Source organism: Coregonus clupeaformis, chromosome 7, assembly GCF_020615455.1.
Source record: "Coregonus clupeaformis isolate EN_2021a chromosome 7, ASM2061545v1, whole genome shotgun sequence".
In the NCBI taxonomy this organism is placed as follows: domain Eukaryota; kingdom Metazoa; phylum Chordata; class Actinopteri; order Salmoniformes; family Salmonidae; genus Coregonus; species Coregonus clupeaformis.
In genome coordinates this window covers 18,670,258-18,697,860 of record NC_059198.1, presented here as the reverse complement: position 1 = coordinate 18,697,860, position 27,603 = coordinate 18,670,258, and the positions used below count along the sequence as shown (strand labels likewise).

The 27,603-nt window shown below is 45.6% G+C and overlaps 1 protein-coding gene across 1 annotated transcript in view; it reads right to left on the bottom strand.

Moving 5' to 3' along the window:
• Positions 1-27,603, bottom strand: part of plxdc2b (plexin domain containing 2b) — a 202,601-nt gene that overhangs the window by 118,237 nt on the left and 56,761 nt on the right. The window contains exon 2 of the mRNA XM_041881132.2: positions 27,149-27,399. Coding sequence (XP_041737066.2) covers positions 27,149-27,399 — 251 coding nt within the window. The remainder of the gene's footprint in view (positions 1-27,148; positions 27,400-27,603) is intronic.

Genomic DNA, 27,603 nt, shown 5'->3' with positions numbered 1-27,603 from the left:
GTTCAAGCTACTGCATCAATATTGCATTACGGCTGAAACCTGAATATCTTTATGCCAATGTTTTTCATTTCAAAATGTCTCTGTCATCTCTTAAGAGATTCTACCAAAGAGATGTATTGTAGTGCTAGGAGATTGTTCCTAGCATTTCAGTAAACGAAAATAAGATGTTAGAAAAATATTTCCAGATCAGACATCGACCTGTGGGTCCAATCACTTAGCTCAGACTACAGAGAGAGCGAGAGAGAGTTTGTTTGTTTGTTTGTTTGTTTGTGTGTGTGTGCGCATGTGACCATGCTGCTTTAATTGGGAAAATAGGTATAATGTCACAATGAAGCATCTATCACATTAGTGTTGTGTTACTGAATATGAATAATACAGTAAAAAAGCCATCTGTCATCTCATACCTTCTAATGAGAGAATGGAATTTAAAAAATCATAAGCTCTCTCCCTACTCTATGCATGAGTCCCTCTATCCCTCCCACCACACACATGCACACGCACATTCACACTCACACACACACACGCACGTATGCACACTGGCACGCACGTATGCACAAATAACATACACACACAAACACACATAATCAGGGGGCCTGGTACACTTCTGCGCTTTAAAAATAAAACAGTACTTGTGTGCCGCTCGCTCTCACATCGGCTGATAATGTCCATGATCCATTATATCCATTATTCATCACTCTGCATCATCCCCTGCCCATTGGAGCAGCATTAGTGGAGCGTGTGGTGAAATCCAACAGCATTGCATGGAGCTGAGGTGTGCCGCACCTGCTCACTAACAAACCAGTAGGGCTCGGTGCTTTGAACACATGATCCAGGTGCGAAGCAAACAAGAGTTCACAAAATAGCACAACAGTAAACATGAAATCGTGAAACATAGATAGAAAAGTCATGCTTGTGTTTTGAGACTTTTGTTTTCTTGTTTTAACAATGAACTCAAGCTGTTGCAACCAATGGCCGACTTATGAGCCTGTAAGATACAGGGCTGCCAACCTTTGAAGAAAGCTTGGAGTGAGATTTGCAATGTGAATTTCATTGCCCCCTGGCACAACCCCTAGACGGGAGGAAAATTGTATTGTTTTAAAGCTAATTTCCTGCAATTCTACGTATTTTTACATGGCTTAGGCCCATGACCAGGGTGGGAAATAAAAATAATAAAAACCAGTCCCCGTTCCATCTCCGCCTAGGATGTGCACAATACTAAAATGTCAAATTATATTTGATTCCTGGAGCATTTAATATCCAATAGTTGTTTGTATTGACTTATTCAAAACTGTCCATGAATGGCAGCAAAAATATATAGCCTCATACAATTCATTTTCAAAGACAAAAGTAAGCATATCAGATTTCAAATATGTATTACGGTGGCAAAATTGGAATAATAAAATAAGTGTGGGGAATAACACTAGTTTTCTTGCTGACAAGCATAGTAATTACCCTATATTTTAGCGCATTGTTAAGAATGACATTTTTTCCACTGATCAGACTAAATAAAGTAAATAAATAATTAAGACAAGATGACATTAATCTGCCCCTACACCCTAACCAAATCATTTTAATATTTATTGCCCCCCCCTCTAGAATCAAACTTACACTTTTGGGTTCACAATCTGTTAGACAAAATTATTTTCATAGTTACAAATCAGATCACCCTAACAAACTTCCCTGCTAAAACATACTGTAGGTCTCTTTATTTATTTTTATTTATTTCACCTTTATTTAACCAGGTAAGCCAGTTGAGAACATGTTCTCATTTACAACTGCGACCTGGCCAAGATAAAGCAAAGCAGTGCAATAAAAACAACACAGAGTTACATATGGGGTAAAAAACATAAAGTCAAAAATACAACAGAAAATATATATACAGTGTGTGCAAATGTAGCAAGTTATGGAGGTAAGGCAATAAATAGGCTATAGTGCAAAATAATTACAATAGTATTAACACTGGAATGCTAGATGTGCAAGAGATTATGTGCAAATAGAGATACTGGGGTGCAAAAGAGCAAAATAAATAACAATATAGGGATGAGGTAGTTGGGTGGGCTAATTTCAGATGGGCTGTGTACAGGTGCAGTGATCGGTAAGGTGCTCTGACAACTGATGCTTAAAGTTATTGAGGGAGATAAGAGTCTCCAGCTTCAGAGATTTTTGCAATTCGTTCCAGTCATTGGCAGCAGAGAACTGGAAGGAATGGCGGCCAAAGGAGGTGTTGGCTTTGGGAATGACCAGTGAGATATACCTGCTGGAGCGCAGACTACGGGTGGGTGCTGCTATGGTGACCAATGAGCTAAGATAAGGCGGGGATTTGCCTAGCAGTGATTTATAGATGGCCTGGAGCCAGTGGGTTTGACGACGAACATGTAGTGAGGACCAGCCAACAAGAGCGTACAGGTCACAGTGGTGGGTAGTGTATGGGGCTTTGGAGACAAAACGGATGGCACTGTGATAGACTACATCCAATTTGCTGAGTAGAGTGTTGGAGGCTATTTTGTAAATGACATCGCCGAAGTCAAGGATCGGTAGGATTGTCAGTTTTACGAGGGCATGTTTGGCAGCATGAGTGAAGGAGGCTTTGTTGCGAAATAGGAAGCCGATTCTAGATTTAACTTTGGATTGGAGATTCTTTATGTGAGTCTGGAAGTTGAGTTTACAGTCTAACCAGACACCTAGGTATTTGTAGTTGTCCACATACTCTAGGTCAGACCCGTCGAGAGTGGTGATTCTAGTCGGGTGGGCGGGTGCCAGCAGCGTTCGATTGAAAAGCATGCATTTAGTTTTACTAGTGTTTAAGAGCAGTTGGAGGCTACTGAAGGAGTGTTGTATGGCATTGAAGCTCGTTTGGAGGTTTGTTAACACAGTGTCCAATGAAGGGCCAGATGTATACAAAATGGTGTCGTCTGCGTAGAGGTGGATCTGAGAGTCACCAGCAGCAAGAGCGACATCATTGATATACACAGAGAAAAGTGTCGGCCCAAGAATTGAACCCTGTGGCACCCCCATAGAGACTGCCATAGGTCCAGACAACAGGCCCTCCGATTTGACACACTGAACTCTATCTGAGAAGTAGTTGGTGAACCAGGCGAGGCAGTCATTTGAGAAACCAAGGCTATTTAGTCTGCCAATAAGAATGCGGTGGTTGACAGAGTCGAAAGCCTTGGCCAGGTCGATGAAGACGGCTGCACAGTACTGTCTATTATCAATCGCGGTTATAATATCGTTTAGGACCTTGAGCGTGGCTGAAGTGCACCCATGACCAGCTCGGAAACCGGATTGCATAGCGGAGAAGGTACGGTGGTATTCGAAATGGTCGGTGATCTGTTTGTTAACTTGGCTTTCAAATACTTTCGAAAGGCAGGGCAGGATGGATATAGGTCTGTAGCAGTTTGGATCTAGAGTGTCACCCCCTTTGAAGAGGGGGATGACCGCGGCAGCTTTCCAATCTCTGGGGATCTCAGACGTTATGAAAGAGAGGTTGAACAGACTAGTAATAGGGGTTGCGACAATTTCGCGGCTAGTTTTAGAAAGAAAGGGTCCAGATTGTCTAGCCCAGCTGATTTGTAGGGGTCCAGATTTTGCAGCGCTTTCAAAACATCAGCTGTCTGAATTTGTGTGAAGGAGAAGCGGGGGGGGCATGGGCAAGTTGCAGCAAGGGTGCAGAGTTGGTGGCCGGGGTAGTGGTAGCCAGATGGAAAGCATGGCCAGCTGTAGCAAAATGCTTGTTGAAATTCTCGATTATTGTAGATTTATCGGTGGTGATAGTGTTTCCTAGCCTCAGTGCAGTGGGCAGCTGGGAGGAAGTGCTCTTATTCTCCATGGACTTTACAGTGTCCCAAAACTTTTTGGAGTTAGTGCTACAGGATGCAAATTTCTGTTTGAAAAAGTTAGCCTTTGCTTTCCTGACTGCTTGTGTATATTGGTTCCTAACTTCCCTGAAAAGTTGCATATCGCGGGGGCTATTTGATGCTAATGCTGTACGCCACAGGATGTTTTTGTGCTGGTCAAGGGCAGTCAAGTCTGAGGAGAACCAGGGGCTATATCGGTTCTTAGTTCTGTATTTTTTGAATGGGGCATGTTTATTTAAGATTGAGAGGAAATTACTTTTAAGGAACAACCAGGCATCCTCTACTGACGGAATGAGATCTATATTCATCCAGGTCAATTAGGAAGGCCTCCTCGCTAAAGTGTTTTAGGGAGCGTTTGACAGTGATGAGGGGTGGTCGTTTGACCGCGGACCCATTACGGACGCAGGCAATAAGGCAGTGATCGCTGAGATCCTGGTTGAAGACAGCTGAGGTGTATTTAGAGGGTATGTTAGTCAGGATGATATCTATGAGGGTACCCATGTTTACGGATTTAGGGTTGTACCTGGTAGGTTCGTTGATAATTTGCGTGAGGTTGAGGGCATCTAGTTTGGATTGTAGGATGGTTGGGGTATTAAGCATATCCCAATTTAGGTCACCAAGCAGTACGAACTCTGAGGATAAATGGGGGGCAATCAATTCACATATGGTGTCCAGGGCACAGCTAGGGGCTGAGGGGGGGCTGTAGCAAGCGGCAACAGTGAGAGACTTATTTCTGGAAAGGTGGATTTTTAGAAGTAGAAGCTCAAACTGTTTGGGCACAGACCTGGATAGTATGATAGAGCTCTGCAGGCTATCTCTACAGTAGATTGCAACTCCACCCCCTTTGACAGTTCTATCTAGACGGAAAATGTTATAGTTGGGGATGGAAATTTCAGAATTTTTGGTGGCCTTCCTGAGCCAGGATTCAGACACTGCTAGAACATCAGGGTTGGCGGAGTGTGCTAACGCAGTGAATAACTCAAACTTAGGAAGTAGACTTCTGATATTTATGTGCAAGAAACCAAGACTTTTGCGATTACAGAAGTCAGCAAATGATAGCGCCTGGGGAGTAGGAGTGATACTGAGGGCTGCAGGGCCTGGGTTAGCCTCTACATCACCAGAGGAACAGAGGAGGACTATAATAAGGATACGGCTAAAGGCTTTAAGAACTGGTCTTCTAGTGCGTTGGGTACATAGAATAAAGGGGGCAGATTTCCGGGTGTTATAGAAAAGATTCAGGGCATTATGTACAGACAAGGATATGGAAGGATATGAGTAAAGTGGAGGTAAACCTAAGCGTTGGGTAACAATGAAAGAGATGGCATCGCTGGAGGCATCAATTGAGTCGGTCTCCGCGTGTATAGGGGGTGGGACAAAGGAGCTATCGAAGGCAGGTTTAGCTGAGCTGGGGGGTCTACAGTGAAATAGTATAGAAATTAGAAATAACCGAAACAACAATAAGCTAACCATGTTTGGGCTGAGGCTAAACATAAACAGGATGTAGTACCGTAAAAAGGAACAGTCCAGCAGACATCAGCTGTATAGCTGAGTTATCATAAGGTCCGGTGAACAGCAATAGGATAGTTCGGAGGCTGCGGCTAGCACTAGGCCACGGCTAGCGTGTGTAAGAGGCCACGGCTAGCGTGTGCTAGCGGGCCGGGGCTAGCAGATGGAATCTTTGTGGTTAACGTCGTAACCACATCAGACGATTTCGTCGGCAGACCAGTCGTGTAGGATCGGCGGGGCTCCGTGTCAACACTAGGTGGTCCCGTCCGGTTGACAGAGAGGTAGATAGCCGGGAGATGGGCCTAGCTCAGGATGATTAGCCAGACCACAGCGTCCATTTTGTTGCAGCTAGCTGGTAGCGATGAATCCGGAGTTAAAGGTCCAGTGATTCAGTGATTCCGGCGGAAAAACTGATATGTTCTGGGTCGATAACGCGCTGTGCAGACTGGCCGAATATCCAGTGATTAATGTCCAGTGATTAAAATTAATCCCGCAGAAAAAATATCCAATGTTCTGGGTGAAATACCGCTAGCTGTGGCTAATAGCAAGTAGCTAGTTAGCTGGCTAGCTAGTTTCAACTGGAGATTCTAGATAAAGGTAAGTCAATAATAGAATCCGTTCCACATTGAGTGAGGCGGGCTGCAGGAAAGTATATTTTGTAGAAGGATGAAAAGTCTGATAGGGAAATATGTACGAAAAATACAAAAAAACAGGGTATTTACAGGCTATTTACAGACACACGACAAAAACAGAACTGCACTACTACGCCATCTTGGAGTCTCTGTCTGCTGCCTTTTCGTTGTCACAGCCTAAATGCCAATCACCAAAACGAGGGGACGTTCTGCAATAGGGACGGGAGTAACAGCAACCTAATTGTACATAAAACAGCACTACCGTGCTACTATTTTTACAGTTTTATAAACTCAGTGGAGAACGTTCTCTCCATTAATCTTGAGGGGCATTTCTTTAAAACATGCATCCAACTCCCGAGTGGAGCAGCGGTCTAAGGCACTGCATCGCAGTAATTGAGGCGTCACTACAGACCCGGGTTCGATCCCAGGCTGTGTCGCAGCCGGCAGTGACCGGGAGACCCATGAGGCGGCGCACAATTGGCCCAGCGTCATCCGGGGTTAGGGGAGGGTTTGGCCTGCCGGGATTTCCTTGTCCCATCGAGCTCTAGCGACTCCTTGTGGTGGGCAGGGCACCTGCAAGCTGACTTCGGTCGCCAGCTGGACGGTGTTTCCTCCGACACATTGGTGCGGCTGGCTTCCGGGTTAAGCGAGCAGTATGTCAAGTAGCAGTGCGGCTTGGCAGGGTCATGTTTCAGAGGATGCATGGCTCTCAACCTTCGCCTCTCCCGAGTCCGTAGGGTAGTTGCAGCGATGGGACAAGACCTACCAATTGGATATCACAAAATTGGGAAGAAAAAGGGGTGAAAAATGTTAAATAAAAAAAAACATGCATCCAATCCCTTACATAACTAGACCAATCATATGCTTCAATGTGCCGTGGCAGGACAATGATAGAGGTTCCTCTCGTGATGTTAAATTGCAGGCGCAGATGCTCCTGTTTCAAAACAATTTGGAACACAGAAAAATGAAAGCAGTACTTTTTAATGCGTGAGATATAAGAGGTGTGTTGTGAGAGCGTGAGAAGAGGGTCAAATGCATGTCTCACGGCCAATGCGTGAGAGTTGGAAGCTCTGAAAATATGTCTAAAATGAACAATTGGGAAACAAGAGAATGTGATAAGGAGGTGTTCTCTCGACAACACCAAAGCAGCCTCTATGGTCTATGGTCTATACCATGGATGGGCAACTGGCGGCCATGCCAGTCAAATTTTGATTAGTAAGTTAGTCTAGCGGCCAGCTATCTAAACTTGTAGTAATCATGGTCGAATTACTGACCGGAGTGGGGCCCATTGATCATCAGATATCATATTAAAAACTGCAAACATTTGTCTCCACCCAATGGCAAATTGTGTAGAATTGCAGGAAATTAAATCTAAAATGTCTATGTTTTCTCTTTGCTGTCAAGAGGAGGGCCGCTAAAATGTTTGAAAATATCTTATTGCTTAGGGCCCCCAAAAGGCTACGGCCAGCACTGACTGCATGTGTGGGTATGGATGTGGGTACGCAGACCAGCGAGCCACTGCAGCCCCTCATGATTAGTTTCCATTTTATGTGGCCCCCACCCCTATCCTTGGTCTACACCCACCCACATACAGTGGTGTGTTCTTATTGAAGAGCTCTAGTGTTCTGCGGTTGCAGGTCTCTCTTGTGCACCAGATAAACATGTGGTTTGGAGCCTCCTCGGCTAGCAGCTTTTAGGCTAGTTTACTTAAGGACACAGACTTGTTCCTGTCTGAACTTCATGAGATTGTCCCAAGCGATGTAGATATTGGCAACCTCCCTCATCTCAAGATATAGGCTTCCAGTGCTTTAGCCGCGAGCTGTTTTGGAGGCTGATAGCAAAAATGTGCTATCACTGCTAGGTTAGCAACCACAGTAGAGGGAAGTCTGATGTTAACCTCAGCCCCAGCCCTGGTAGAGAGACACTCCACAGGTGGAACAGTGAGAGAGGCAGTCTAAGGTCAAGGCAGACGACACCGGCTGAGATCAAAAACACTGCAGGTTCAGTTTGGAGAGCAATAACTCTGCCGAGCACTGCAGTCAACTATCTAGTAGTACTGACACAAATCAGCACGAATGAAGCTATTTCCTGGTAATGTCATATAGTGAAGTAATATATACATACATTTAGAAAAGCATCTCTCTCAGGTAATCTTTAAGTCACTGTAAAAGGATCATACTAAAGCATTGTTCTGCAACTGAATATGAGATGGAAATCAAATGAAGCAATGGAAATGTTCAGAGCAGAGTCAATTCCCGGAGGGATTCCTTTCCCTCTCTCTCTACCCCCAACTAAACGGAAATAAAGAATGTAATAATGCAACGCTCCCCGGGGATACTCCTGAGCAATCAGACAGACAGCACAGACCAGGGTCATGTTCAGCAAGTAAGCCGAAATGGGGAGGGCCCCTAAATGAATTCCTCCAAAAAGAAACGCTTGTTTTCCCCAAATCTGTTTTGCTATGATGTGCATTAATGAATATGACCCTGGCTGGACAGACATCAAATAGCAGCACTTAATCACACAACTTCCCCTGCAGCCAACATAAAAGAGTCTAGCTAAAACCTTGGTAAAAACATGAACACTTCAATGAGCAGATTTGCAATTATTGATTTATTTGGCCAACATACACACACAATTAAGATTAAGAAACATGACAGGTAGGTTGTATAGTTTCAATAGTTGGACCTGGGTTTTATGGTCTTGGCCTTGACTTTACTGTATGCCAGTAAGACATAACATAACAGTCAGTGTTTCCGCTAGGATTTATTTTATTTATTTTTTACATGAAAAGTGCTTTATTCATATTTAGAATACTTTAAATCTTTATCTAATATCTTAAATATAATTTTGTAAACAACAGCCAGATCAACCAACCAGAGTCTGTTGAGTTGTCATATTATCGTCATCGAGTCAATCACGCTTTTAGCTGACACACTAGAAAGTTAAGGTACAAAACATCCATGAAAATAATCTCAAAATATGAATATTAGGCTAACTATTGACCATTGTCTAAAAATCTATGACAGTTTACATTTGGTTGAAACCAATTTGGTAGCATCTTTGATGAACATTCAAACCTCTGTTGTAAGATTTTTTTTTTTTTTAAACACCACTGCATTTGAAGATAAGCCACAACAAAAAACAAGATAGGTTTACTCTCGTTAATATATACTTCTCCTTTGAACAAAAAGGAATCTATCAGATTAATTTGATCTATTCAGACCGGCTGGCGAATGTATATTCTTTACATGGTGGTACTGGCCTTCAAGAACATACAGATGAGGAAAGCCCGAGCCTCGAGTTGATTTACTCCTAGGAGCCAAGTAAGCCAAGAGCTCAGCAGGTGCCAGTAAAGCTACTGCAGCCACTCGACTATGAAGAGGCCTCGTATACAGGTTTATTACCAGACAAAGCATAGATGTTTTCGCTCCTACAGCATGAGCTGCTCAGCAAGGTTGGATTCAATGTCACGGATTCAGCCGAGGCTGCTCCTCCTCCTTGCTCGGGCAGGCTTCGGCGTTCGTCGTCCCCGGAGTACTAGCTACTACCGATCTATGTTTCAGTGTTTGTCTTGTTTGGTCTTTATTGTTTACACCTGTTTCCCATTATGTTACATTGTATTCCCTTTAAGTACCCCTGTCTCTCATTGTTTGTTGTGTGTGATTGTTTTCCGTGAGGTCGGCAGTTGCTGTTCGTATGCGCGTATTGTTCCTCCCTGTTAGGAGGTTTTGTTTTGTATGTTCCTTTACTGTGCTAGTAAAGTACGTCTGCCAGTAGCTCGGTGTCCTGCGCTTGACTTCGTTCACCGCATACACGTCACCTTGACAGAATCACACACCACACATGGAGTCAGCAGGAGCGGCGGTGCCAGCTGGATCAATGGAAGAACGCGTCGAACAACAAGCGGCCATGATCCAGGCTCTCGGCACCGCCATGGAACGGGTGGTGAGCACTATGGAGCGATGGGAAAGAGGGGGTCTGCCTACACCTCCTCCGACGATACCACCACCATCGGCGATGCCCATCGCTTCACCTCCGGGGTCCAGTGGGATTCGGCTCTCGCTCCCGAGGGCTTATGATGGCACAGCTGCCACGTGTCAGGGTTTCCTGCTCCAGGTTGAACTCTACCTGGCAACCATCCACCCGGTGCCCTCGGGATACTAGAGCGTGTCCGCCCTCATCTCCTGTCTGTCCGGCAAGGCGCTGGAGTGGGCCAACGCCGAGTGGGGGGGAATAGACGCCGCTACTGTCAACTATGCGGAGTTCACCCGCCGCTTCAGGGCAGTATTCGATCATCCACCAGAGGGTAAAGCGGCGGGTGAGCGTCTATTCCACCTCAGACAGGGGAGGAGGAGCGCACAGGAGTTCACACTGGACTTCCGGACGCTGGCTGCCAACGCGGGATGGAATGAGAGGGCCCTCATCGACCACTACAGATGTAGCCTGAGGGAGGACGTGCGTCGGGAATTGGCCTGCAGGGACACCAACCTCAGCTTCAACCAACTGGTGGACATGTCAATTCACCTGGATACCCTGTTGGCTACCCGCGGACGTCCGGATTCAGGGCCGTCCATTCCATCCCCCAGCACTTCCAAGCCGACCCCTATGGAGCTCGGAGGTGCTGGTGCTAGGGAGACCAGGAGAGAGATCAGGAGAGAGGCCGTCCCCTGCACCAACTGTGGCCGCAGAGGACACACTGCTGGTCGGTGCTGGGGAGGGTCTCCTAGGAATCGAGGCAGTAGGCAGCGCACTGATGAGTCATTCCAGGTGAGTAGGCACCCAACTCACCCAGAGCTCTCTGTTGCGCATATGTGTATTAAAGTTGTGTTTTCCCGAGGTTTCTCCTCACTCCCAGCATAAGGCGCTAGTAGATGTGCCCTTCCCCATCCATGCCCTAGATAGCCACCCTTTGGGGTCAGGATTGATTAGGGAAGTCACAGCGCCTCTCAGGATGAAAACGCAGGAGGGCCATGAGGAGATAATTTGTTTGTATTTGATTGATTCTCCTGCATTTCCCGTGGTGTTGGGGCTTCCCTGGTTAACACCTCATGACCCCAATATTTCATGGCAACAGAGGGCTCTCAAGGGATGGTCTGATCAGTGTTTCGGGCGGTGTGTAGGTGTTTCCGTTGGGGCAACGACGGTGGAAAGCCCGAACCAAGTTCCCACCATGCACATTCCACCTGAGTATGCGGATTTGGCACTCGCCTTCTGTAAAAAGAAGTCGACTCAATTACCACCTCATCGACAGGGGGATTGTGCGATAGACCTCCAAGTAGGCGCTGCGCATCCTCGTAGTCATGTGTATCCTCTGTCTCAGGAGGAGACGGCGGCTATGGAGACATATGTCACCGAATCTCTGAGACAGGGATACATACGGCCGTCCACTTCCCCTGCGTCATTGAGTTTCTTTTTTGTGAAGAAGAAGGATGGGGGTTTACGCCCGTGTATTGATTACCGTGGTCTCAATCAGATCACAATCAAATACAGCTATCCTCTCCCTCTGATTGCTAGTATGACGGAGTCATTACACGGGGCGCGATTCTTCACAAAATTGGATCTCAGGAGCGCGTACAACCTGGTGCGCATTAGGGAGGGAGATGAGTGGAAGACAGCATTCAGTACCACCTCGGGTCACTATGAGTACCTCGTCATGCCATACGGTTTAATGAATGCTCCTTCAGTCTTCCAATCGTTCGTGGACGAGATTTTCCGGGACTTGCATGGACAGGGTGTAGTGGTGTATATTGATGACATTCTAATATACTCTGCTACACGAGCCGAGCATGTGTCCCTGGTGCGTCGGGTGCTTGGTAGACTGTTGGAGCATGACCTGTATGCGAAGGCGGAGAAATGTATTTTCTTCCAGGAGTCCATCTCCTTCCTGGGACATCGGTTGTCCGCGTCAGGGGTGGAGATGGAGATTGACCGTGTTTCAGCCGTGTGTAATTGGCAGACTCCCACCACGGTGAAGGAAGTGCAGTGGTTCTTGGGTTTTGCCAATTACTACCGGAGGTTTATCCTGGGCTTTGGACAGGTAGCAGCTCCCATTACCTCCCTGCTAAAGGGGGATCCGGTGCGTCTGCAGTGGTCGGCTGAGGCGGACAGGGCTTTTAGACATCTGAAGGACCTGTTTACCTTGGCTCCAGTGCTGGCACATCCGGATCCCTCTTTGGCGTTCCAAGTGGAAGTGGATGCGTCCGAGGCTGGGATCGGTGCTGTACTGTCTCAGCGCTCGGGTACGCCACCAAAATTCCGCCCCTGTGCTTTCTATTCTAAGAAGCTCAGTCCGGCGGAGCGCAATTATGACGTGGGGGACAGGGAGCTGTTAGCTGTGGTTCAAGCCCTGAAGGTGTGGAGGCATTGGCTTGAGGGGGCTAAACACCCTTTTCTCATTCTGACTGACCATCGTAGCCTGGAGTACATCCGGGCAGCGAGGAGGCTGAACCCTCGCCAGGCAAGGTGGGCTATGTTTTTTACCCGATTTGTATTTAAGCTCACCTATAGACCAGGGTCACAGAACGCTAAGGCAGATGCCCTGTCCCGACTATATGACACAGAGGAGAGGTCCATTAAGCCCACTCCCATACTTCCGGAGTCTTGTCTGGTGGCACCGGTGGTGTGGGAGGTTGATGCGGACATCGAGCGGGCATTACGTACCGATCCTACTCCCCCACAGTGTCCAGAGGGTCGGAAGTACGTGCCGCTCGAGGTTCGTGATCGATTGATATATTGGGCTCACATGTCACCCTCCTCTGGTCATCCTGGTATTGGTCGGACAGTGCACTGCCTTAGTGGGAAGTACTGGTGGCCCACTTTAGCTAAGGACGTGAGGGTTTATGTTTCCTCCTGCTCGGTGTGTGCCCAGTGTAAGGCGCCTAGACACCTGCCCAGAGGGAAGTTACAACCCCTACCCGTTCCACAACGGCCGTGGTCTCACCTATCGGTGGATTTTGTCACGGACCTTCCCCCTTCCCAGGGGAACACGACGATCTTGGTCGTTGTGGATCGGTTTTCGAAGGCCTGCCGTCTCATTCCTATGCCAGGTCTCCCTACAGCCCTACAAACTGCTGACGCCCTGTTTACACACGTCTTCCGGCACTACAGGGTACCTGAGGATATAGTGTCTGATCGGGGTCCCCAGTTCACCTCTAGAGTCTGGAGGGCGTTTATGGAACGTCTGGGAGTCTCGATTAGCCTTACCTCAGGTTTTCACCCCGAGAGTAATGGGCAGGTGGAGAGAGTGAACCAGGATGTGGGTAGGTTTCTGAGGTCCTATTGCCAGGACCGGCAGGGGGAGTGGTCGGGATATATCCCCTGGGCAGAGATAGCCCAAAACTCACTCCGCCACTCCTCCACTAACCTTACGCCTTTTCAGTGTGTGCTAGGGTATCAGCCGGTCCTGGAACCTTGGCATCAGAGCCAGATCGAAGCCCCTGCGGTGGACGAGTGGTTTCGGCGCTCGGAAGAAACCTGGAACGCTGCGCATGTCCATCTGCAACGGGCTATCAGGCGGCAAAAGACGAGCGCCGACCATCACCGCAGTGAGGCTCTGATGTATGCACCGGGAGATCGGGTCTGGCTCTCGACCCGAAACCTGCCCCTCCGCCTGCCCTGCCGGAAGCTGGGTCGGCGGTTTGTGGGGCCATTTAAAGTCCTGAGGAGATTGAACGAGGTATGTTATAGGTTACAACTGCCCATTAATTACCGCATTAACCCCTCGTTCCATGTGTCTCTCCTCAGGCCAGTAGTAGCTGGTCCACTCCAGGAGAGTGAGGTACGAGAGGCTCCTCCGCCCCCACTGGATATCGAGGGGGCTCCGGCGTACTCAGTCCGGTTCATCTTGGATTTGAGGCGTCGGATGGGGGGCCTGCAGTATCTCGTGGAGTGGGAGGGGTACGGTCCGGAGGAACGGTGTTGGGTCCCTAGGAGGGACATCCTAGATCCCTCCATGTTGAGGGATTTCCACCGGAGTCATCCGACTCGCCCTGCTCCGCGTCCTCCTGGCCGTCCCGAGGCCGGGGTCGGCAAAGGGGGGGTACTGTCACGGATTCAGCCGAGGCTGCTCCTCCTCCTTGCTCGGGCAGGCTTCGGCGTTCGTCGTCCCCGGAGTACTAGCTACTACCAATCGATGTTTCAGTGTTTGTCTTGTTTGGTCTTTATTGTTTACACCTGTTTCCCATTATGTTACATTGTATTCCCTTTAAGTACCCCTGTCTCTCATTGTTTGTTGTGTGTGATTGTTTTCCGTGAGGTCGGCAGTTGCTGTTCGTATGCGCGTATTGTTCCTCCCTGTTAGGAGGTTTTGTTTTGTATGTTCCTTTACTGTGCTAGTAAAGTACATCTGCCAGTAGCTCGGTGTCCTGCGCTTGACTTCGTTCACCGCATACACGTCACCTTGACATTCAATCAATTCCATTTTTCAATTAAGTTATTTCAGGAAGTAAACTGAAATTCTAATTCCACATTTTTCAGAGAAGCATTGAGGATAATTGAAATTGAAATGTAATAATTTTTTTGAATTGACTGAATTTAAATTGATTGACCCTCAACCCTGCTCCTCAGGAAGTTTGGGTACACAACAAAGAAAAATACTGGAGATAAACTAATTTAACACTTAAATACAATTAATTATTGACACATTTCTTACTGTAAGAAACCGACTTTTAAATAAATTATACTTGAAAATTCTAAAAAGATTTTAAAAGAAACAGTTAAATGCAATAAGTAGTACACAAATAATCCTGAAATACATTCTGAGACCGGAGAGAACATTTGACAGTTTTAACATTTGGGGTATTTTGTTGCAGTGTTATGTTGACTGTTAATTTTTGCTGTAGAGTTGTTAATGAAGTGAATGTGGTGTGGGATGAATGTCGTGATGACACCATGTTAAATTCCACATGGCTTTATCAAAGACTGGATCACCTCATCAGTACTAAGCAGCAGCATGTCAACAAACAGACACACGGACTAGTCTCAGTATAAATATAATGCCACTTACTGGATGTTGGATTATGTCTTACTCCTTTAGTTTATTTAAACGTATAAACTTTTTCCACTACCATAAAAATACTTTGGACAGCCAAAGCAAGAACACATTTTTTCTAGTTCTATACTGTCAGTGTTGCCCCTATATCGTTGCCGCCTCTCCAGAAGATATGAAAAAAATAATTGTAGGGATGGTAAAACGTTTTCAGTGTAAACTTAAATGACTAAAACCAGATATAAAGTATCTTTAAGAACTAACAATCACCAAAATAAAAACTACACAGTCAGGGAGACCCTAAAATGCCATGGCATGGGGCACCCAGGGATTTTGTTATAATATTTGAGTCACTCAGATAGCATAAGAACACGACATAAGCCATGGCAAAATGTGTAGAATTTCAGAAAATTAGCTTTAAAACTGCACATTTTCTCTCAGCCCCATGGCAAAATGTGTAGAATAATTGCTGGAAATTAGCTCTAAAGTTAAAAAAATATATATAGATTTGCAGGAAATTCCTTTTAACATTTTAAAATGTTCTCTCCGCCCTATGGCAAAATGTGTCGAATTTTGTCTCTGCGGCCAAGAGGAGCGCCTCTCAATTGTTATTGTGTTGTGTGTGTCAGTGGTGGCTATTAGCCCCGTCATTTCCTCTGTCAAGCTGCCTGCACCACCCTCATCCCTTTGCCCCACCTGCCCCTTCCAATATGCCTCCCTGTCTTCAGGAAGAAGGCTACAATATTTTATATTCACATCCCCAGACTAATAAGAGGCTGCTGACACCTTTCCTCCTTCCTTCTGCCCAGCACTGGTCTAACAGAGTCTTTAGAGTGTAGAGTGTGATTCTGTCACCGAAAACGTTTAACCATCCTTATTATTATTATAATTATTTTTTGGAGTGGCGGCAACGGTGGCCCGCCACTGCTAAGTGAATATAGGGGAAACACTGACAAAATAGAACTAGAAAGTGTAATCTTTCTGATGAAAAAAATTGTGCTTGCTTCGGCTGTCCAAAGTATTTTTATGGTAGTGGAAGAAATGTATACGAGGATAAATAAACTAACGGAGTGCAGCACTAAGACATAAGCCAACATCCAGTAAATTGTATTATATTCAGTGCTAAATTTGAGCCGGATCCACCTCTCCGTTTTGGACTGTTTCGTTCCGGAACCTTTTTGGCCAGATCCGTTACCTCTTGTGGCATGAAAAATCTCTCACAGATCTAGAATGAGATTCAATTTCTATGATCTCTCTCCCTCTGCTCTGATAGACATGAGCCTGCAACTCTCATCTCTCCAGCATTGCACTTCATAATTTATTTCCTTTTAGAATCATAGGCAAAGGGCTCTGGAGATGCTGCAGCATGCCTGATAAATTGATTTTTTTGTTGTTGCCAAAGTTATAGAATTACTGCTGTCTGTTCAGAAATAAATGAAATAATTCAGAATAGCCTTCTACACCATGAGAAAGCCTAACATTTTGCCACAGAGGATGAATAGCTTCTTTTAAAAATAGCCTAGCTGTGGAGTGTAGCCCAATAACAAGGCATAGCCTACAGTTGGGAACGCGCAGCAAATCTGTCAGTGAACAAACAGCATGCAGACAAAACTGGCCTTTCGCAATATTTAAAATAGCCTACAATTGCGGGAAAACACAGGTTGGAAAGAAAATGGCTCTTGCTGAAAATACTAATCTGTCAGCTGTAGGCTACCAAAATATTTGATCAATTTCCAAATATTGTTTTACAAAGTAAAACAATAGAGAACGAGGCTTTGGCATGAGCGCATAGACCATCACCAGCTAGTGAGCTATGCATGATTGCGTGAGTCATTTTTAGGACAATAATTTCCTCCTCATATTGTAGCATATAATATGTGTCTACACACACCTAGGCCTAGGCTATTGATGGATTCAAGACAAGGTCGTTTTCATTGATCTCAGATTCTCAGTTTGTCAGTGTCAAAGTAGACTGCCGTTTCAATTATTTGTGCGATATTATGGTGCTTTCAAGACAACTGGGAACTCTGAAAAAAACGAGGTCGAATCATGACGTCAGTGATCTTCAGGTCGGAATGTCGGAGCTCTAGAAAGTGGCCAGAGTTCTCCACTTGGAATTCCAAGTTGGATGACCATTCAACACAAATTTTCCCAGTCTCAGCTCGTTTTTTCCCGATTTCCCAGTTATCTTGAACGCACTGAAGTCGGAAGTCAGAGATTTCCCAGCTCCGAGTTCCCAGTTGTTTTGAATGCAGCATTAAAATAGATTAAGCCAAAGTTTCCAGTCATGTAAAATGACGTAGAATTCCATGAAATGCGTTTATAAAAGGCAAAAAACATCCCGGACCCTAGGCCACAATTTTTTTCCCCCCGTGTGTGCAACTTCTGTGCCTCTACTCTACTGCTCTATGCCACTACGCAAATGTGATGATATGCATGCAATGCTTTATTATAGAAGGTTATTTTTTTTCTCATGCGTTCCAGTACCTCAGAGCTCCCCAGGTCACCCCCCCCACGCTCAGTTTTTGTTCCAGCACCTCTCGATTTACAAATTAAGCACTGATTATATTTATACTGAGACTAGTCCGTGTGTCTGTTTGTTGACATGCTGCTGCTTAGTACTGATGAGGTGATCCAGTCTTTGATAAAGCCATGTGGAATTTAACATGGCATCATCGCCACAATCATCCCGCACCACATTCACCTCATTCACAACGCTACAGCAATATCACCACAACACCACAACAAACGCATGGCTGCCAAGCCTTCCCAACTCCCAAGCCATGATTAGGGACAACATGTACTGACTGGTTCAGCGGTTTGCTATTCGTCACGATGAACAAGGAATTCGTCACACAATCAATATAAAATCTTGAATGCAATGGGTTTAATGTTAGTTCATTCCCACACTTTGTACCACAACTGAAAGTCATTGTGGTTTACCTGAGAAGACCTTTAGTCCCAAAATGTTTTGCTTGTCAGCAATCAGGTTTTCAAGATATGTAACTTTCAAACTACAGAAATCATCCCCCTATTATGTATTTTGCATCATATGATTAACAGGACAACCACTGGTGTACCGGACACCCTGTAAGGTGGGGGGGCCCCACAAGCTCTGGGGGCCCATGCGCCCGTCATCGATGTCTATTTGTTCGTATTTTTTCTCCACAATTTCGATCTTGTCTCATCGCTGCAACTCCCCAATGGGCTCGGAAGGCGAAGGTCAAGTCATGCGTCCTCCGAAACATGACCCGCCAAACCGTGCTTCTTAACACCCGTCCGCTTAACCCGGAAGCCAGCTGCACCAATGTGTCAGAGGAAACACCTTTCAACTGACGACTGAGGTCAGCCTGCAGGCACCCGGCCCGCCACAAGGAGTCGCTAGAGCGCAATGAACCCAGTAAAACCCCCGACCAAACCCTCCCCTAACCCAGACGATGCTGGGCCAATTGTGCGCCGCCCTATGGGACTCCCGATCACGGCCGGTTGTGATACAGCCTGGGATCGAACCCAGGTCTATAGTAAAAAAAAGTATTTCCATATGTACTAGGAAGCGAAGTGTTTGTTTCTTGGGCTTCAGGAATGTGACTGAAAAAGTGCCCCAGGTCTTGAAAAATAAGGGGGATATCGGCGAAAGAATGCCGTGGTCAAGGCTACGACAGCGCCAGTGCAATGAGTGGTGCTTCCTCAGGTGTTCAAAAGCTCATATCAGACCGAGAGCCTAATGCTTCTTAGGTAGTTCTTTATGAACTTTAGTTTGAAACCGATCTCTCTGCAGAAGCAACAGTTACAGATATGGTAAAAACAGCTTGATTGCCTTAGCAACATCAGGGAAACTGAGCAGAAGGGAGGAGTGCTTCAAATACAGCAGCTCTGCAACATCTTTAATGGATCCTCTCATTCTCCTTAATTGCCAGCTTAAACACGTTACGGAAAGAGATTAACTGTATAGGAAGCTCTGGGGACAGGACGTCTGGATACTGGACAGCCAATTAATTGGCAGATGCAAGTAGATTATCATATTTAGCAGACAAGAGTCGTTGAGGGCTTGAACAAAAAAAGCGGTTTGCGATTTTGGTTCATACTGGTGAACTGATGTTTGAGTTGTGTGGTTGCAATATTAACAGTCCCTTATATCTGGTACAGTATATCTTGGCATGCATCATTCAAGACTACGTTTAAATTGTGTGCAACACAATGGACATATAATGCACAATGTATCAGGAAAGATTGTCTGGGTTGGCAATAAATACTAAGTATAGGAAATAGTCGGGCCCGCAACCTGGCCCTACTGTCACGCCCTGGCTCTGGGGACACTTGTATGTTGAGCCAGGGTGTGAGTTTCCTTTGGGTATTCTAGTTGTTGCATTTCTATGTTGGCCAGAGTGGTTCTCAATCAGAGGCAACGAGTGTCAGCTGTTGCTGGTTGTCTCTGATTGGGAACCACATTTAGACAGGCTGTTTCCCCACAGTGGTTGTGGGATCTTGTTCCTTTTGGTTTGTACCGTAGGACTGCACGTATCGTTTGTTGTTTTGTTCGGGTGATTACTCTATTAAATAAAATACGGGGCAGCAGGAGACCGCGATAGAGCGGCCCAGCGGGTTGGCAGAGGAGGCCGCCAGGTTACGGGGGCCACTGGTCAAAGAGGGGAAGGAAGGTGTAGAGGCACGGCGAGAGGTACTGGGGTGTGTTACCAGTCCGGTCCGGCCCGTTCCAGATCCCTGCGTAGGGCCAGTGGTGTGTGTCCCCAGTACGGTCCGGTCTGTTCCTGCTCCCCGCACCAAGCCTATGGTGCACGTCGCCAGCCCGGCCCGGCCTGTTCCTGCTCCCCGCACCAAGCCAATGGTGCGCGTCGCCAGCCCGGCCCGTCCTGTTCCTGCTTCCCGCACCAAGCCAATGGTGCACGTCGCCAGCTCGGCCCGGCCTGTTCCTGCTCCCCGCACCAAGCCTATGGTGCGCGTCGCCAGCCCGGCCCGGCCTGTTCCTGCTCCCCGCACCAGGCCAATGGTGCGCGTCGCCAGCCCGGTCCGGCCCGCTCCTGCTCCCCGCACCAAGCCAATGGTGCGCATCGCCAGCCCGGTCCGGCCCGCTCCTGCTCCCCACACCAAGCCAGTGGTGTGCGTCGTCAGTCCGGCACGGCCCGTGCCTGTTCCCCACACCAAGCCAGTAGTGTGCGTCGTCAGTCCGGCACGGCCCGTGCATGTTCCACCGGTGCCTGGTCCGGCACCGGTCAGCTGCTTCACGCCGGAGCTAGAGCAATCCGCTCCACCAGTGTGCAGTCCAGCTCCGGCCAGCGGGGCCAGACCGGACCAGGGGTACTTTGGGGGTTTGGAGAGGGAGTGGGGATCAGGCCCGGAGCCGGATCCGCCGCCAAGGTGGAATGCCCACCCGGTCCCTCCCCTGTGGTGTTTGGTTGGCGCGGCCGGAGTCCGCGCCTTTAGGGGGGGGTACTGTCACGCCCTGGCTCTGGGGACACTTGTATGTTGAGCCAGGGTGTGAGTTTCCTTTGGGTATTCTAGTTGTTGCATTTCTATGTTGGCCAGAGTGGTTCTCAATCAGAGGCAACGAGTGTCAGCTGTTGCTGGTTGTCTCTGATTGGGAACCACATTTAGACAGGCTGTTTTCCCACAGTGGTTGTGGGATCTTGTTCCTTTTGGTTTGTACCGTAGGACTGCACGTATCGTTTGTTGTTTTGTTCGGGTGATTACTCTATTAAATAAAATATGTTCACCTTCAACGCTGCGCCTTGGTCCTCCTCCTTCGACGATCGTGACACCTACAGACCGAGGACTTAAGGAGAGTAGGGGAGTCTCTCAAGGTGGATCTAATTTCATGTATAAAGTTTATAAATAGCACCTAAATCGCACCTAAAGATGGTATATAGCTATGGATAGTACACTGCATAATGAAACCATCCCTAGTATCCCTAGTAACAACAACTTTCTATCCAAGCTTGGAGATGTCAGCGCGAGGGGGGCTCATGTCATGCACTCGGTCACGTCATGTCATTGTTATGAATGTTCTCAAGCCACCCTCTACCGGCGGCGCCATAGTGGTGCCCTAAAGTGGTGATAAGCACAGTCATTCTGGACGGAGGCCAACTACTGTTTCGTCTAAATTACACTATAGTGCCTGGAAATACGATATTTAGTAGGAAACAACTTTGTCAGCATTATCATGTCGTCAAATTGACTTTAGACAGATGGCAATGTTGTCTTTAGTTTGTCAAAAATAGCTAGCAATGCTAACATTAGCTAGCTAAAATCCGGTGGCCTCCACTCAATCTTAGCTAGCTAGCTACCGTTATACTGCATCTAAAGTCAATCTGGTGACACCAAAATAATGACATAAGGCTTTCCTACTAATTACTTGCCTCCTTTTGAATGTCATTGTATTTCCAAGCCACTGTAATGCACTTTTGATTACATCTTCATCAGCACACATTGACGATGCATGGAGTAGAATGCTCAGTCGGGCATTAGTCCAAAAAGAACGTTCAAAACCAATATTGTGGCGAGTGAATACAGGGCATGAATACAGGGCAATGAGGACAGCTGTATATTCTAAAAAATCTATTGGTAGCTGATTCGTATTCTGTTGTATCGAAAATGTATTTGACAATCTGCAATATTTGAATTTCCAACTGTAATTACTGAAAGAGTAATTACATTATTGCCACCAGCCAGCAGTCTAAAAATGGCAGCAATGTGACACTGTGTATAGCTTCGTAAAATGTTAGGCTTAACCTGAGAAAATGACGACCAAATAGGCCGACCAATAAACATTTATCCATTAGCTGAAGCAAAGCTATGCCCTGGCACCATAGAAATCCTATCATCGATTCAAGACATGCAGCCACATAGACATGTTGCAATTTTAGCACCATGGACAGCGATCGGTAGTATACTTTGTGAGTGACTGTCTGGCTGACACATTTTTTAAAGGGGGGGGGCAGAGAAACTGTGTTACGTAAGTGATGACAACCAACATGGTCTTACTTTCTATTGGCAAAATATGACTAAACTTAAACAATAATACATCTATCTACAACACATGTTTTAGGATCACACTTAAATATTCAAATTTGTGTGTTCACCATAGTTTTCTCACCACTACATTCCAAATTCTCACCTGATGACCTGTTTGTCCTCTCCCTGCCTCAACATGGGCGGTGTTCTCTCTCTAGCTCTCTCCACTGACTGTCTCTAACCCCTTCCATGACAACCAAATTAAATCAGAATGTAGGCAACAACTGTTTTGTCATAGTACTTGGGCTACAGTCAGCAAAGATGACGAGTTGAACTGATAGTGCCTTTTAAAACAAATTCTCACCTGATGACCTGTTCGTCCTCTCCCTGACTCAACATGGGTGGTGCTCTCTCTCACCCTCTCTATTGCCTGTCTTTGAACCCTGCCATGATCATATGACCAAATACCATTATCATGACAAAAATGGCTGACCTTAACAATGGGGTTAGCTTATTAACATGAATTAGATGCTGCTTTTATTAGCTAAATGATTTATTTACTGGCAATATGTTTAGCTACAGTTGAATTCTGAAGTTTACTTGCACCTTAGCCAAATACATTTAAACTCAGTTTTTCACAATTCCTGACATTTAATCCTAGTAAGAATTCCCTGTTTTAGGTCAGTTAGGATCACCACTTCTTTTTAAGAATGTGAAATGTCAGAATAATAGTAGAGAAAATGATTTATTTCAGCTTTTATTTATTTCATCACATTCCCAGTGGGTCAGAAGTTTACATACACTCAATTAGTATTTGTTAGCATTGCCTTTAAATTGTTTAACTTGGGTCAAACGTTTCGGGTAGCCTTACACAAGCTTCCCACAATAAGTTGGGTGAATTTTGGCCCATTCCTCCTGACAGAGCTGGTGTAACTCGCTTTTTCAGTTCTGCCCACAAATTGTATATAGGATTGAGGTCAGGGCTTTGTGATGGCCACTCCAATACCTTGACTTTGTTGTCTTTAAGCCATTTTGCCACAACTTTGGAAGTATGCTTGGGGTCATTGTCCATTTGGAAGACCCATTTGCGACCAAGCTTTAACTTCCTGACTGATGTCTTGAGATGTTGCTTCAATATATCCACATAATTTTCCTTCCTCATGATGCCATCTATTTTGTGAAGTGCACCAGTCCCTCCTGCAGCAAAGCACCCCCACAGCATCATGCTGCCACCTCCGTGCTTCACGGTTGGGATGGTGTTCTTCGGCTTGCAAGCTTCCCCCTTTTTCCTCCAAACATAACGATGGTCATTATGGCCTAACAGTTCTATTTTTGTTTCATCAGACCAGAGGACATTTCTCCAAAAAGTACGATCTTTGTCCCCATGTGCAGTTGCAAACCGTAGTCTTTTTTATGGCGGTTTTGGAGCAGTGGCTTCTTCCTTGCTGAGCGGCCCTTCAGGTTATGTCGATATAGGACTTGTTTTACTGTGGATATAAATACTTTTGTACCTGTTTCCTCCAGCATCTTCACAGGGTAATTTGCTGTTGTTCTGGGATTGATTTGCACTTTTCACACCAAAGTACGTTTATCTCTAGGAGACAGAACGCGTCTCCTTCCTGAGCGGTATGACGGCTGCATGGTCCCATGGTGTTTATACTTGCGTACTATTGTTTGTACAGATGAACATTGTACCTTCAGGCATTTGGACATTTCTCCCAAGGATGAACCAGACTTGTGGAGGTCTACAATTTTTTTTCTGAGGTCTTGGCTGATTTCTTTTCATTTTCCCATGATGTCAAGCAAAGAGGCACTGAGTTTGAAGGTAGGCCTTGAAATACATCCACAGGTACACCTCCAATTGACTCAAATGATGTCAATTAGCCTATCAGAAGCTTCTAAAGCCATTAAATCATTTTCTGGAATTTTCCAAGCTGTTTAAAGGCACAGTCAACTTAGTGTATGTAAACTTCTGACCCACTGGAATTGTGATACAGTGAATTATAAGTGAAATAATCTGTCTGTAAACAATTGTTGGAAAAATTACTTGTGTCATGCACAAAGTAGATGTCCTAACCGACTTGCCAAAACTATAGTTTGTTAACAAGACATTTGTGGAGTGGTTGAAAAACGAGTTTTAATGACTCCAACCTAAGTGTATGTAAACTTCCGACTTCAACTGTAGCTATCTGATTACATAGTACCAGTCTATTATGAATTGTACAGTGTAGTTAGCTAGCTAGCTATGTAGCCATTCATTCATTTACTTACAATTCTATGCCCCAAAAAATATTTTCTACTCTTTGGTATTGTTGTGCACCTCCATTAAGGGCATTAGCTACTTTTTCACTAGGGTGAACACTGACTCACTGAGTGCTGCTCATCTGAAACTGCAGTTGAAAAGGAAAAGGTGGAGATCTAGATACTGTGCTAGCTTTGGTGGTAGCTTAGCTAGCTAACGTTAGCCTAGCTAAAATAGCCAAACTAGCATTGCATCACTTGGTATAAAACTATTTTTACACAATATTATCTCATCACCAGTAGTTCGCTAGTTACACAACAACATAGGAATACATTTATGAAATGTTCATGACCTTTTACTCATTTACAATTTCCAAACATTTACACATTGGAGTGCTGTGAATATAGCTACCTCTCCTCAGCAAACACCACAAAGAGAAAGAGAGAGAGCATAGCGCACGCGAAAAGGGAAAGAGAAGAAATTGCGCATTGCTCCGTTCTTCTTACAAGCCATGGGCCAGCTGCCTCTGGGGAGTGGGGACCGGGCGCAACCAAAAGCATATTTGCCGGCAGGGCTATCCAATCATAAAATGAGGAACTGAGTAGCACTGTGGTGAAAAGCCACATAAAGCCAGTAGTTGCCTGGTGCTTTAGAGTATATATTTTTTTCTTCCAATCAATCATACTCATAATGGTATATTATTGAGGGGGTCAAATTTACCTCTTTCTAATATTGAGGGGGTCATGACCCCCTGTCCCCCCTCCCCCCCCGCAAGTTACGCGCCTGGTGGTGTGTGTGTGGGCGCACATGGTGTGTGTGTGTGTGTGTGTGTTTGTGCATGTGTGTGTGTGTTAGCATGCATGTGTTTGTATGTGTGTGTGAGTGTGTGTGTGTGTGTGGGTGGCTGCATGTGTGTATGTGTGTGTGCGTGCATGCATGTGTGTGTTTAGCTGAAGATCAAAGCGTCTTCTGTCATCACACAGAGCGAATCTGGGGCTGCAGACCTGAGATGATTTGAAGGCACACAGAGACTTAACGATCCGTCTGGACCAGTCGCACTGCCATCATCGTTACGACTGCCTGAGCGCTAGGCTGCAGCGGTGAGCTGGGCTAGTAGGCACAATAACAAGGGACCTGGGTCCTTGCCTTTCATTTACAAAGGGACACAGTGACACACAGACCAAGAGCCAGCAATTCATCTCCAGCTGGTCTATTGCCTTGTGACTTTCGAGGGGGATGTCAAAGTTAAGGGGGAATACAACCACTTTTCAACCCCATAATCATTACTTCCAGCACCATACCAGTGTCTCTGTGAAAACAGCACATTTCTACATTATGTAGTTAAAAAGATAAGAAGGAAATAAAATTGATGATGTAAAAAACTGTGATTTTCAAATGAGATTCAAGGTGACGGAGGGAGCAGGGAAATGTATTCTCCCTGGCTAGAAACTCGTTGCAGTTTTTACCTTTTAATGCAATTTCATGATGCCATTTGTTAGGACCATAAAAACGTGCCGCTTTCATGTAGACACTGGTATGGTGCTGAAGATAATACAGTATCTTCAGAAAGTATTCACACCCCTTGACGTATTCCACATTTTGTTGTGTTACAGCCTGAATTCTAAATTGATTAAATATATGTTTTTTCTCACCCATCTACACATAATACCTCATAATGACAAAGTGAAAACATGTTCTTAGAAATTTTTGCAAATGTATTGAAAATCAAATACAGAAATATCACATTTACATAAGTATTTACAGCCCTGAGTCAATTCATGTTAGAATCACCGTTTGGCAGTGATTACAGCTGTGAGTCTTTCTGGGTAAGTCTCTAAGAGTTTTGCACACCTGTATTGTACAATATTTGCACATTATTCTTTTTTTAATTATTCAAGCTCTGTCAAGTTAGTTGTTGATCATTGTTAGTCAGCCATTTTCAAGTCTTGCCATAGACTTCCAAGCCGATTTAAGTCAAAACTGTAAGTAGGCCACTCAGGAACATTGATTGTCATATCGGTAAGCAACTCCAGCGTATATTTGGCCTTGTCTTTTAGGTTATTGTCCTGCTGAAAGGTGAATTTGTCACCCAGTGTCTGTTGGAAAGCAGACTGAACCAGGTTTTCCTCTAGGATTTTGCTGTGCATAGCTCTATTCCGTTTATTTTTATCCTAAAAAACTCCCTTGGCGATGACAAGCATACCCATAACATGATGCAGCCACCACTATGCTTGAAAATATGAAGAGTTGTACTCAGTGATGTGTTGTGTTGGATTTGCCCCACACATTACGCTTTATATTCAGGACATAAAGTTCATTTCTTTGCCAATTTCTTAGCAGTTTTACTTTAGTGCCTTGCAAACAGGCATGCATGTTTTTGGAATATTTATAACAGCAGGTTATGATGAATGCCTACCTGGGGGTGTGCTGAGCTTTAATTTGATATTAAGTATTCATCCACCAAAAGCTCCCCTAGTCCTGTTTTTCATTATCATCTAATCACTCTGTTCTCGGGTTGTCTACTTTTTCTCCTCTGGGAGTTGCCCAGGAATAGTTTTGGGACTAGTTCTAGATTAAAGAGGATTGAGGAACTAATGCAGTTTAGGCTCTGTTCATATTCTAATAGAGACCTCACAGGTAAATCCAGACATTCTCCCTCCCTGTCTCAGAGGGTTACCTGGGGTGTTCACTCTGTGGGCCCAAGTGTTTCCCCTAAATAGCTTTTCCTTGGCGGAACACAAAGCCCCCTGAAGTAACAAAGTTCTGGTAGGCCTCCGCGCTTCAGCAAACAAAGGAAAGTATGAGGAGCTCAACAACAATGACAGGAATCCAGGAATCCAATAATAGGTCTTACCCAGAAAAAACTTCCCAAAAAGGACTAGTTCATGGTAAACAGGTTTGGTGCTAAAAATATCAAATAATATGTAGGGGAAACACTGTTGGTGTACTGTACCTCTATCTGGGAGCTGTTGTCAGTGTCCTGGCTGTCCTGTGCTGAGAGCAGGCCTGGAAAGGCCCCCTCAGGCTGGTCTTGACCCTGGTCTTGGTCCTGCTGATCCTGGTCCTGGCTGGCCCTGTTACTGTCCATGTTATGTGGTTGTTCTGGGGACAGCCACCTCCTCCACCGGTGACTGTACAACTTCACATCCACTGCCACATCCTCCTCAGCCACTGGCTGCCCCTGCAGGTAGGAGTAAGAGACCCCTTGGGAGCAAAGATAAAGAGGAAGAGGGGAGATGAGTAAAGCGCTACAGTATAGGAGGAATAGGCTGGTTTTTGTCGCAGTGAAATAGGTACACTTTATTCTAAGAGAAATAAAGCAATAATATCAAAATTATTCAATTTACAAATACATAGAATAATGAAATTAAAAGAACATAGATTTAAAAGCCATTTTTTATTATACTG